Source organism: Coenobita brevimanus, chromosome 110 (assembly GCF_032717465.1).
Source record: "Coenobita brevimanus isolate Jiangsu-jjx chromosome 110, ASM3271746v2, whole genome shotgun sequence".
NCBI classification, from domain to species: domain Eukaryota; kingdom Metazoa; phylum Arthropoda; class Malacostraca; order Decapoda; family Coenobitidae; genus Coenobita; species Coenobita brevimanus.
Genome location: NC_137063.1, coordinates 26,235,008 through 26,248,537, shown reverse-complemented (window position 1 = coordinate 26,248,537; position 13,530 = coordinate 26,235,008). Strand labels below are relative to the sequence as shown.

The window sequence follows — 13,530 nt, the reverse complement described above, 5'->3', positions numbered from 1 at the left end:
GTTGTGGTATTTTGGAACACTTCTCCAATGAACTACATTGTACAGTGAACCCTTGGATACGCACATAATTAGTACCAAGCCTAGTGCATAATAATGAAACTGCATTGTACCTATGGGATTTATACTGACTGGTACTTGGCACTCCATTCATAAACAAAATTATCCCTTTTACAACAATTACACCCACTAAATATACAACTTTTATGGTAAGTATCAGAAACATACCCGATACATAGGCATGGTTGGGTAAATTGAAAGAGATGAAAAAGGCACAATAAGGAAGAAGCACATACCACTGAGACCTGAGATGGACTTGAGGTAAGGAGGTTCTGAGAATAGTCGGTGAAAAGATAGAGGTCTCCACCACCTGGGATTAACTCCTCAAGTAGCATCTCGTCTTTGAATCCCTCAAAGCCAACAAAATCCACAGATATTGCACCATCATTGTCAGCAGAACCCAGTTCGGGTGCACAATGGCAATGATTTATGTAGCCAAAAACTGCGTGATAATTGCTGGAGTGCTGATTATCATCTTGCACTGATAGTGAAAACCAGAATTACCAAGGACACTGTACAGTATTCTGTTCCAAATGATGCATTACTTATCACAAGCTGTCGATACACTAAACAGTACTGAACCAGGCACAACAAGAGTAATAATACTGTAATAATAATAATAATAATAATAATAATAATAATAATAATAATCTATCTAATGCCAGATGCCATAATCTAATTATAATAATAATAATAATAATAATAATAATAATAATTTAAAAAAATAATGAAACCAGCATTCAGGGGCTGAATGCTAATCGCCCATCTAATTATGGTCTTAGCCAGGGGTGGACCCAGGAATTTTCGGTGGGGGGGTCTTGATTCGCTGATTCAACCAAAGACTTGATGCGACATACTGAAATTTCAATATCGAAATTGCCTCTTTATTCAGTGATGCATGGCCGGTAGGGGGGATGCATCCCCCCCCCCTCGATCCATCCCTGGTCTTAGCTAAGGTATATACAAGCTACCTACAAGCCAAATTTGAGCAAAATTAATAAAACTCTATGGAATTAAGTCATCGTGTTTCACAAAAAGCAAATCCATATTAAAGAATATGTAGCAGCTGGCATTCAGACATCTTTGATCAAAATCCTCACCAGAAGTTAATCACTCCATATAGCTGCTCTTTCCTGAAAGTCTGGTGAAAATTTGTCCACAACTTTTCAAGATAATTTGGCAACACACACAAACACACTGACAAAAACTATATCGTCTTGGCTTGCTGGAGGTGGGCAATAATAATAATAATAATAATAATAAACTAACTCAAACTGGAATAAGGCACCATTTGTTATGTACCGTAACAGTGACTGGAATGCTGCTGCTGACTTAGCCAATAATAGCTACAAATTAAAAATACTGTACTAATAATTTAAACACCAGCAATGCATGATTCCAATCAAGGATAGCCTAGTAATAATGTCTCTGAGTTGTATTTCCACAGGTTCTTTTTATGGGATCAATATGGTTGGGAACAAGGAAGATTAATGATAAAGCATACTTAAAATCTGCCAAGGTTACATTTTGAGAAGTACGGTACAGTAAAATTTAATACAGTACGACAATTTGCATGGTTTACATATTTACTATAGTACTGGGTATATTAGTACAGTACAATATATGAATACATTTTTAAAACCAACATTTCATCTGTGCCTTGTAAATGGCCACCTAATAATGAATTATAGTGCCTGTAATTGGTTAATTTATTGACCATTGGTTTACCAGTAAATGTTCACAATTACTGTACATAACCAGTATTTTCTGTCTGGTTTCAGTTACATTACTTTTCTACATTGGTGGGATGCTATCAAAGGCAGAATGATGACTTAAAATTTTTGCTAATTTACCATAAGTTATATGAACCATCATTCAATACATTACAGTATTCAATATCTGCTTCATAACTAGGATATGAAAATGTGTTACAGAAAAAAAACAAAGTACCATAAAGTGAATTAAGTATACCGGTATGTATTTCAATAATCTAACTGGGTGTAAAAATTAATTTTTGTAGAGCATGACTGACAGAGTACAGTACCATATGTTTATTTATCCTTATGTTTCCCATGAATGAATGGACCTCAGTATAAGCTGCATTGCATCATTTGAAAACTTACTATACAGCACTAAGTTAAATGTCCTGCCCACCAATGTTGTTGTGCTAGCTCAGTGTGTCTGATTGAGCAGACCCATCAAATGCAGGCAAGTAACCTCCCCTCAGGGCCACCCCATGCAGTGAACTGATGTTCCCATGTGACTGACTGCCTCACACAGCAGGATGTGGGGATTAGAGTGGTTTGGTTCCTGGGTGGATGCCACAGCTGCATCTCCACCAGTTAACAGGGGCACCATAGCAGGCTCCACATCATCCAATCATCTGGTTGTATGGTTAGAACTCAGTGCTGTAAATGATTTACCAAGCTACAGGAAACCATTAAATCAAATACCAATCCTTTGGGCACTTTCATATTCTGCAAAGTACAGTCAAGTGTTTTTAGTGTCTTACATACAGCCCTTTAAAATAGTAATCACGATCTCTTGGCAGCACTGATTATTCAATCTACGGCAGTTAGGATGCCACTGTTATAAATCTGGGTTAAGTTAGACTGGACTGTGAGCTGCTTGGTAACTGAACAAAGTAATGAAGAAGTCAGCCTACCTCAGGTAATTTCAAATTATTAAAAGGGGAACAAGTTATAAGTACTGTATACAACAATTTCATTACAGCTTTCACACTATGCCAACACCTTAAGTAGCTTGCTCATGATAACACAATGTCTGTACTAACTTAACAGCACTGAGCATGTTTGGCTCTGTGTTCGGTACTAAAACAATGTCACTTATTTCAAAAGAAAAATGAAATAACTACAAAGTGCCAATGTTACTCACAAAACTAAAACAATATTGCTTTACTTATGGTGTTCCTGGTCAATAATGAATATTCAAAGGCTTGCATTAGTGAATTCACTGGCTTACTGGTATTATCGCTTCACTGCCTATGAGTATTTCATTAAGTTTCTCCTACTTTTGCAGTTTTCTTTTCCTACCCATCACATTTGTAATGCCAGTGGGGCATAATCATTTATTTTGTGCTCCTAGGTTTGCAATGAATTCTACCTTCAGTTTTAGGGTTAATCGAACACTAACACTTCATAAAATAACACAGGAAAAATGTTTACGAGGCTGTCACTTTGTCTTGATGGCGCGAAAACATTACCACGAAAAATACTGCAAAAAAACACATTCTCGTCATAGCCTACCTTGGTGCCTAGATCTTCAGGAGGCGTGAACTTTGCCTTTTGATCTGCCAGCGAGGCCGAGGTAGACATGGTGATGGCTGAGAAGTGGCCGTGGGTGGGTGGAGGGCGGCGTGGAGTGGCTGTGAGGGCTGCTAGGGAGTGACTGTACCTAGCTTGGTAACAGGGGAGTGGTGCAGGGCCAAGGTCGGGGAGTAGGAGGGAAGGAGGAAGGGATGGAGACTGGGAGGGGACGAAAATGAGAGGGGGTAGGAAGCGGGGGGGACGGGGAGAGTAAGATAGGGAGGTATATGAGGGGGAACCTGGAGTACAAGAATGGGAGGGAGATAGGGGGACCGAAAGAGACGCATAGGTGGAAAACAGGGAATACGAAGGGAGATCATAATGGACACAAGGATATGGAAGCGTAAAGCTAGTTTTATGGGGGAAGCTGAAGAGAAAGGGGGACAATGATGGGGAGGGCAGTGTGAAGGAAACTGGGTGGGATGAGGCTATGGTGGAATATGAGGCATATAGGGAAAGAGGAGGGCGGTTGAGGTTACAATGAGAAGGGGATAGAGGACTGTTCTGACAGAAGCTGGTGGTGTGGGATGGAGTGGAGTTGAGAGAACAGAATGATAATGATGGGGAAGAAAATAATGAATGAGAAAATATTGCTGAGTGGCAAGGATATGAATGGATGCAGAGGGAAGCGAAGGAACGTGAAGTAAGTGGGAGGAGCCAGCCCTTACCACCCAACATCGTACAGCGGAACGCAGTCATTGATTTCGGTTACGAAGAGAAAAACAAAGATAAGATATGGTTCTTCACGTGAAGGGAGTGTCAGATGGAAGCTGGTAACCGTCACTTTCTAATGACATTAACACTCAACTTCAATTTTGACAGAAGACGTTTTAACAGTTGCCATATGTCACCACTGCACTAATTATAAGTTATTTTCCTGTTTGGCGCTTTTCTCAAGTGTTTTCTGATACTTAGGCAATACTAATTATCAAAAGAGATATAAAAGAACGCATGAGAGGAGTCAGCGACACTCCTCTCCCTATGCTCTCCACTCCGCTAGTGGGAAAATGTCTGGCAGCTACCTGAGTCTGCCTATCGTTGCAGGTTGTCATTTTTTTTTTTTTTTTTACCCGGCTGAGCATTGATCACTAGAGGAAATAATGTAATGGTATTCTTTGCAGCTTTACATTTATCTATTGCTCTCTTTTCATAAAATAAGTATATATTTGTAACACTCATGTTTCCAAATATTTTTAGACAAAATAAGTGTTTTAGGTCCGGCTTCCCGTCCCGTAAACGCCTAGTGTGTAGCGGGGCTCTCCTTCTGGATCGGGGCTAAGACAAATAGGAGAGAGGTTGGACACAAAACTCAAGGCAACAACCTTACAACGTGTATTACTAATCTGGACAGGGGAACGAGTAGATGTCACTGATACAGATACACTGGGCAATTACAACTCTTATGTCTAGATATGGGTTATCAGTATCGCGCAGGATGCTGCTCGGGTCACGGTGAATAGCACATGAGGCAGTGTTATTAATTATGGGAAGTCCGGGTTTTCTATGTTCGTGTAGTTACTAATGTTATTCCTTGCTGGTGTTTCATTGGCACTGGGGTCTGAATATGGTTTTAGTATCAGGAGGTATTTTCTGGTGGTAGCGTATTCACTCTGATAGACTCGACTCTCACTGGGTGGCCGTATTTGTAGTTACACTGTCACTGTTACTCACTCCACCACTTTGGTATTATCACTGACTTCCATAAGAGAGTTAGTTCACTGTTCTGCCTTTATATCACTAGGTCACAGACTCTTTACTATCACTGTCACTCCTTTCGGGTCCGGGCGTCGGGGTGGTCAGGTAAAAGGGGCGGCGGAGGTGTTACAGCTCCGCTACTGACCGGGCTGGGTTCCGCCGGGGGCCTCTATATCCAGAGGCCACGGGATCCCGCGCAGGGGCGTCCGTTCTCGCCCAGGGCTGTGGGTGGCGAAGGGTCCCGCACTGTCGGGGCTGGGGACAGGAGTATGGCCCTCAGGGTTGGGGCTGAATAACTGCCTGAACCTCTCGTTCAGGCTCCTGATGGAGTACGAAGATCTCGACGTCGAGGTGTGGGGAGTTCCCACCTGGGAGTCCTGGGGGCGGTCTGGTGTTCCCGAGGACTGCGGTCCCCAGGGCTTGGTGGCGCCATCAGAAAGGGGCTGTGGCACCGGTATGCATCTGGATTCTGTCAGGTAGGTCTCCTCCAGATCTGGTTGTAGGGAGCAGAGGCTGGGGGAGACCAAGGGCCCTCTCCAGTACTCCTTTAGGCCCGAGACTCCCTCTGGGTCGTGGGTCGGGGAACAAGTGCGAGCTTCAGACGGAGGAGCGGCTACAGGTTGTCTCCTGCCGTAGGGCCCAGCTACTGGCCGTGGCCTCCTGGGGGCGCGGCTACCGACCGTCGCCAAAGACCGGCTACTGGCTGTGGCCTAGGGGAGTGAGCAGCTACCAGCAGACCCAAAAGCACCTTCGGAGCGGCTGCAGGCCATCTCCTGACGAAGGCTGGAGCAGTTACAGGCCGTCTCCTTGTTCCCTCAGAGCAGCTACAGGCCATCTCCTTCAGGAGATTTGAGCTGCTACAGGCCGTCTCACGGAAGACACCTTCGGAGTGGCTACAGGCCGTCTCCTGATGAAGGCGGGAGCGGCTACAGGCCGTCTCCTGATGAAGGCGAGAGCGGCTACAGGCCGTCTCCTGATTACTTTCAGAGCTGCTACAGGCCATCTCCTTCAGGAGGGGTGAGCGGCTACAGGCCGTCTCAGGGAAGACACCTTTGGAGCAGCTACAGGCCGTCTCCTGATTTCCCTCAGAGTGGCTACAGGCCATCCCCTGGAGGGGTGAGCGGCTACAGGCCATCTCCTGGAGGGGTGAGCGGCTACAGGCTGTCTCCTTCTGGAGGGGTGTGCAGCTACAGGCCATCTTGGGGAAGGCACCTTCGGAGCGGCTACAGGCCATCTCCTGACGAAGACGGGAGCGGCTACAGACCGTCTCCTTATTACCCACAGAATGGCTACAGCTGTCTCCTTCAGGAGGGGTGAGCGGCTACAGGCCATCTCAGGGAAGACACCTTTGGACCGGCTACAGGCTGTCTCCTTCAGGAGGGTTGAGCTGCTACAGGCCGTCTAAGGAAGGACACCTTCGGAGCGGCTACAGACCATCTCCTGACGAAGGCGGGAGCGGCTACAGGTCATCTCCTTATTGCCCTCAGAACGGAGGTGAATGGCTACAGGCCATCTCAAGGGTGCTGGCAGGAGCTGGAGAAACAGCTCCACCCTGAAGCTGGTTGGGGAAGGCTTGCCCGGAAGGTAGTCTAGTATTCCTGCTATGGTGGCGGCAGGCGAGTTCTGGGTCATAGGGGCACGCGACCTAGGCGGCCTTATGCCGTTGTTGCTCTGAGTCCCAGTGCGCTGTCGTTGCTCCTCTGTGGACTCCTTGTGGTGGTGTCTGGGCACTTTCGGGGGCACTATACTGCATTTTAGCATTTTAATATATATGCTATGCAGCGTGTTCTGGGTTCCAACTTCTCGGTTTCAAACACGATGTGATTCTGGGTTCCTTGTTCCTGACCGGGTCAGTATCAGCAAGGAAGGAAAACACAAGCACCACGGCTCAAAAGGCACACTTATGTATTAAAATGCAGTACTGGTATAGTCTCACAGAGCACAGCCCAACACCCCCTGAAGGAGCCTAAGGAGGGGCAAATAAAGCGTGACCTGACTCCGGGTGACAGGGACATAAGTCCGTCTGGGCCGCATGCCCCTATGACCTGGAACTCGCCCGCCGCCACCATAACAGGAAAAAGAGACTACCTTCTGGACAAGCCGACCACTGACAACCACAGAGGGCTATTACTCTAGCTCCAGTCAACACCCCTGAGACGGCTGGTAGCCACTCAACCCTCCTATACGAGATGGCCTGCAGCCGCTCTGGAGGTAATAAGGAGACGGCCTGTAGACGCTCCCGCATTTGTCAGGAGATGTCCAGAAGCCGCTCTGTAGGTGCCCTTAAAGAGACGGCCTGTAGCCACTTAACCCTCCTACAGGAGATGACTGGTAGCCGCTCTGGAGGTAATAAGGAGACGGACGGTAGCCACTCACGCCTTCGTCAGGAGACAGCTGGTAGCTGCTCCAAAGGTGCCCTAACAGAGACGCCTTGTAGCTGCTTGACCCTCCTACAGGAGATGGCCAGTAGCCGCTCCCACCTTTGTCAGGAGATGGCTGGTAGCCACTCTGAAGGTACCCTTGAGTTGGTCTGTAGCCACTCCCGCCTTTGTCAGGAGACGGCTGGTAGCCACTCTGAAGGTACCCTTGAGTTGGTCTGTAGCCGCTCCCTTCCTCAGCCCACAGCCAGTAGCTGGGCCTTTGCAACGGCCAGTAGCCGCGCCCCTAGAAGGCCACGGCCAGTAGCCAGGCCCTACAGCAGGAGACAGCCGGTAGCTGCTCCTCCATCAGATGCTGACTCCCCTACACGAGACTATGACCCAGAGGAAGGCCCCAACCTGGAGGACTACTGGAGAGGCCCTGTGACCTCCACTGGGCTCTTCTCACTACAGCCGGTCCCTGAGAGGCCTTGCCTGACAGACCCTGACAGAGGCCGACACTGCAGCCCACTGCTGATGACGTCCCCGACCACCAGAGATCGCAGCCCATGGGACCTCCAGACCGCCCCCAGGACCCCCGGGCGGGACATCCCTACACCCTGACGCCGGAGACCCTCGTCCTTCGTCAGGCGCCTGAGTGAGAGATTCAGGCAGCTGTTCGGCCCCAGCCTAGAGGGCCAGACTCCCGCCCTGAGCCCCAAGAGCGTGGGACCCTTCGCCACCAGCAGCTGCAGACAAGAGAGGACACCCCTATGCATGATCCCGTGGCCCCTGAATATGGAGGTTCCCGGCGGAACTCAGACCTGTCAGTAGTGAGGCTGAGTTGTTCCCGCTGCCCTTGTACCTGACCGCCACCACATCCAGTCCCGAAAGTGAGTGACAGTGAAAGTGATACAGTGAAGCAAGGGCAGAACAGTGAATTATCAGAATACGGGAAGTCAGAAATAAAAGCGTCAGTATTAGTGTAAAGGAAAGGTGGAATGAATAAGGTAACAGTGAGACAGTGAATACGGCCGGGCAGTGGAATAAGTGTCTGTCTGAGTGAACACACTACCATCCTAGTGATATAGCCTCACGCCAAGATCATACGGAGGCTCCAGTGCAATAACAATAATTAATGACATGACGGACAAACAAGTCAGACTGCCAACAGTGAAAACAGTGCCACGGCCCTAGTGAACAGAACTCCACCCGATAGATAAAACCTGGACTTCCCCTAAGTGACAGTATTTGGTCTCACTGCCCTAGGACTCCTGATCGTAGTGCTATTCACTTTACCTGATCATGTCCCGAATAGTATCCTGCGTGATACTAACACCCACAAGCTAGGCCTAAAGTTTATAATTGTTCAGTATAATTACTCTTGTGACATCTACCCATTCCACTTGTAGAATTTAGCAATACACGTGTAAGGTTGTTGCCTTGAGTTTTTGTGTCCTGCCTGTCTCTTATATGTCTAAGCTCCTGTCTAGAAAGGGAACCCAGCTACACACTAGGTGTTAGAGGGATGGGAAGCCGACCCTAAAACACCTAGCATTACATATATTACCAAAAGACAACTACACACGCCGGTCCATGAGCAAAACAGAAGAGTTACAATGACTTAAGATAGTGTTTATAAAAATAACTCTCTACCTAGCTCAGCAAGTCTGACCTTTGCACGGAGTTACACCTTTTTGATATGGGGTTGTATCCACACAGTGTCACAGACAATATTCCACAGTATTGTCAGGCATATGAAGTGCAGCATACACAGACAACACAGTTCAATATATACAATGTGTCACATGTGACAATATATATCCAAATCTTTAAGTCTAGGTATCCGCGTGATGTACGAGGTCCTAGCTAATATAATGTATCCGCATGACATGGACGATACCCTAGCTAGTCTTAGTCTATACACGCACTACATGGGTCGAGAATATATAACGTCTTACACTGATAACCAGAGGGGGGGCGGTTAGTGAGTCTAGGGAGGGTAGATTCTGTGGGGACGGGGGTTGGGGGTCGGTGTGTGACATGTATAACAGTATATCCTGACCCACGGGACATGTACAAGGTCCTAGCTAATGTAATGTATCCGCGTGACATAGACGAAACCCTAGCTAACCTTAAGCTATACACGCTCTACATAGGACGGGAATGTATAATGTCTTACTCTGACCACCAGGGGGGGGGGATAGTGAGTCTAGGGAGGGTATGTTCATGCGGGGACTGGGGTTGGGGCCCAGGGAGGGAAGGGAGAATACACAGGGGAGGATTACACTGACGTCTATTGTTTTGTGGGGGTGACACTGGGGAAGGTTCGTCACTGTAGGGAAACCGGCCCGTATAGGGGGGGCGTCAATCACTCCGCCGGGTAGTATCACGAGTAACAGAGTTCACTATGGCACACAGGAGGGGGGCATCACACTGGGGAGGGTTGGTCAATCCTGGGGAAGCGGCATCATGGACTAAAGGGGGGAAGTGACACTGGGGAAGGGATCTGGCCGCACTAGGAAAGTACACAAATAGAAAGCATATTACTCACGACTCTGGCAGAGGGGAGGACAGAGCCCACAGGACGAGAGGGACTATGCCAGGAGCTTCAGATGTCGGCCAGGCGTGGGAGGTGGGCCACCCGGCGAGTATTACAGGGGCGGGTGGTCCGTGGGGTCGCCACTAGTCCTCGAGGAGTGGGTGGGTGGTGTAGCGGGTGGCTCCCTAGCCACTACGTTCCACCAGGAGGTCGGGCTCTCCAGGCTAGGGCCAAAGAGGGCCAGAAGGCGTGCTGTGTGGTGCTGGCCCTTAGTAATCATTGGGGTCCTATGGGAGGATCAGGGGAGGCCCAGGGCTGTGGTTGGGCATGGAGAGGAGAGGGCGGCACCCTGGGTGAGCTGCTGCTGCGTCCTGTAGAGGCAGCCGTCAGGGAGGGGCTGTGGTCTCCGTTGTTGGGGGAGCCTCGACTATTGCGACAGGGACCGGGGGAGGCTTGCTGACTCAGGGGCTGCGGTCTCACCATCAGGAGGGGACCGACAGGGGTGAGTTGTGGCCTCTCGCCTGGGAAGAGTCCAGTGACGCTGTGGGCTACAAGGACAGGACATCGGCCTTCAGGGATGTCACATCGGCTCTGGTCTCTGTTGGGGTCCCTGAAAAGGAACAGGAGTTGCCCTCTCGTGTCGAGGGGTGGGGAGAGGGGCACCTCGCTTCGCCCCCAGAGTGGTGGTCAGGGTGGGAGGCACCTTCCTCTACAGGAGCCTGGGTATGGTCCGAGGAGAAGCAGCCAGGGGCTGGCCCTCTGGATGCTGCAGTCCCTGCCAGCGGGGAGTAGGCACCCGATGGATACACCCGGCTATTGCCACAGCTCCGATGGAGGCTGCACTCAGGCCATTGTTCTGGAGGTGGAGAGAGGGTGCCCGATGGATACGCCCAGCTATTGCCACAGCTCCGACGGATGCTGCTCTCCAGCTGAGGTTTTTGGGGCAGGGAGAAGGCGCCTGATGGATACGTCCAGCTATGGCCACAGCTCCAATGAAGGCTGCTCTCCGGCCATTGTTTTTGAGGCAGAGAGAAGGTACCCGATGGATACCCCTGGCTACTGCCACAACTCTGATGCAGGCTGCTCTCCAGCCCTTGTTATGGAGGCAGGGAGAAGGCGCCAGATGGATATGCCCGGCTATGGCCACAGCTCCAACGGAGGCTGCTCTCCAGCAGGACTTCTGTCCTGGAGACAGCACTGGTGGACGGCGATGTCTCGTCCATTGCTCTTTAGGGGGGATAGCAGCCTTTGAGGCTCCTCCTGAGTCCTCTATCAAAAAGGAGGTCGATCCGGGGGACTCAGCATCCGAGGGTCTGCTTGGGATCTTGTCATTACAAGTCCTCCCCCCACGATTCTGGCAAGCGTTCCCTCCACCAGAGTATAGTGTGCTTTTCCTGCACGCTGCCGGGTGGTCTGGCTGTGGCAAAGAGGGGCATCGGGGCGCGAGGGGCATAAGATGCTCTCGCCTGGAAGGTATGACAGGTGAGCCAGCCTCCCTGTCATTTCTTAGTGGGATGGGTATCTCCCCCTTGTACTCTCCTCCTGAGGTGGTGGTGTCCGGCTCATCCCGCCGTGCGGGTATTTCAATATATGTATGAATAAATGAACGTAAAAAAATAATTAAAGCGTATTGAAGAAGTAGATGGATATTTGCTTCGGCAACTGAGCTCTGTGATAGGGTTTAGCACTGAGCTCTATAACAGAGCTCAGCATGAGCTCTATAACAGAGCTCAGCATGAGCTCTATAACAGAGCTCAGCATGAGCTCTATAACAGAGCTCAGCATGAGCTCTGTAACAGAGCTCAGTCTTTGGCAGTACATATACTAAAACTGGAACGATACAGAGAAGCTTTGCATGGGCCCTGCGCAAGGATGACAGGCAGTACCATAGCGCTCCCAGCTGTTGGACGGAGATGAACAAACCTGCAATTATTTCTCTTTTTGTGTGTTTGTGGAAGGGGGGTAGAACTGCCACGGAGGGTGCAGTGTCTTCCCATGTCGTATTTCTAAAAAACAGTAACGCGAGGAGAATTAGCAATAACAGCAGTAGTAGCCGTAGCAATGATATTTACGACATGGAGAAAACAAAAGCTGCTGGTGTCTCTTGAATCACGTCAAGAGGGAATTAATCGTAGGTTTGTGCATATGGATTCACAAACAATTTCGAAAGATTCCTCGTCGAAACTATTTGTTTATGCAGAAAGAAGCAGAGAAAGGTACTCTCCCTTCCATGTTCGTCATATAAAACAAACAGTATTTACGAGTGGAAATTGATGGCGAGTTCATGAAACCGGGCCCTGAGTTCGAGCCTGCAGAAGACAATGTGCCACGTTTGTGTGTGCAGTAGGACAACCTTAGTAGCAGCCTTTCTACGTGACACTAGGCAATCCCGGTAACCTAACTGGGGGTATGAAATCCTGTGTGGGGGCTTCTCTCCCTTAGCCCCCTAATGTTTTGAGTAGCCTATAATTCAAATCACAGTGTCCATAGTTGGTCATGGCAAGTGAAAAGTTTGCGTTTTTTTTTTTTTCTTTTTTTTAGGACTGCACATGCCTATTTTAGGGTAGGGCGGCTGCGGCTATGAGCTTTCGTGTATGCGTGTGCGTGCGTGCGTGCGTGTGTGTGTGTGTGTGTGTGTGTGTGTGTGTGTGTGTGTGTGTGTGTAATTCACCGGGTCGGTCAGGATAACGTGATGGTCGTGATCGTCAGCTTGTTACCTTTCCGGAAGCTGAGAGCTCATATTGTCCGATTTAAGAACAAAACTGTGACCTTCACACACGCACACACCCATCCCCTTGCTCAAGGGGGGCAGTAAACACCCGCTTCGTCAGTGAAACTTTTCGCGTCCTGAGCAGGCGTGAATCCCTGTCTACCAGATGGCAGGCGAAAATGTTACCACTGAGCCAGCGAGTGGTGTGTGTGTGTGTGTGTGTGTGTGTGTGTGTGTGTGTGTGTGTGTGTGTGTGTGTGTGTGTGTGTGAATTTCTCGTTACGCATGTCACCGTGATTGTCAACTAGAGTGATAGATTAAGGTGCATTACAACCTGTGCTGTTTGCCGGAAATTGCCACCTTTTCGTCTTGAATGTTGAGCTGTGTGAAATTTAACACTAGAATATGGTGCTTGCGATGTAAAAGTCCTATGGAATGGACGGAGAACTGTTGCACTGTATAATCATACCGTGCCACTGAGCTACGGAAAGTATATTGCAAACCGTCAAATTAAGGTGGATGAACTAAGTATGGTAAGTAATGAGCGAGAAAGTGCAAAAACTGTCGCCCAGCTGTACTTGGAATAACGGACCTTGTGGTGGAGAGAGTGGCAGCCAGTTTTAATCCTTCCTCATGCCGTCGAAGTGCAAAAAGTGAACGGATGATAGTGAGAAAGATGTGAGAGTCAAACTGTTGTAGTGGCTATGTACTGTATGTGTGCCGGAGTCGTGTGCTTAGTCATAATGAATTGACAGTGCAGCCATGTGCAGTCATATGAAAGGACAGCAACCACCATGTATGTTTCGCACTCCTAGACTGGAAAGACAGACAGACAGACAGACA

General features: G+C 48.8%; 1 protein-coding gene and 1 non-coding gene across 2 annotated transcripts in view; one reads left to right on the top strand and one right to left on the bottom strand.

The window, feature by feature from the left end:
- Positions 1-3,846, bottom strand: part of LOC145417381 (putative oxidoreductase YjmC) — a 295,734-nt gene extending 291,888 nt beyond the window's left edge. Inside the window, exon 1 of the mRNA XM_080286058.1 lies at positions 3,324-3,846. Within this exon, the coding sequence (XP_080142184.1) occupies positions 3,324-3,392 (69 nt within the window). The 5' untranslated portion in view covers positions 3,393-3,846. The remainder of the gene's footprint in view (positions 1-3,323) is intronic.
- A 7,929-nt stretch (positions 3,847-11,775) lies between these two features.
- LOC145417671 (U6 spliceosomal RNA) lies at positions 11,776-11,882 on the top strand. Its single transcript, XR_013900535.1, has one exon. It is a non-coding gene; the product is annotated as a U6 spliceosomal RNA (small nuclear RNA).
- Positions 11,883-13,530: the final 1,648 nt, after the last annotated feature.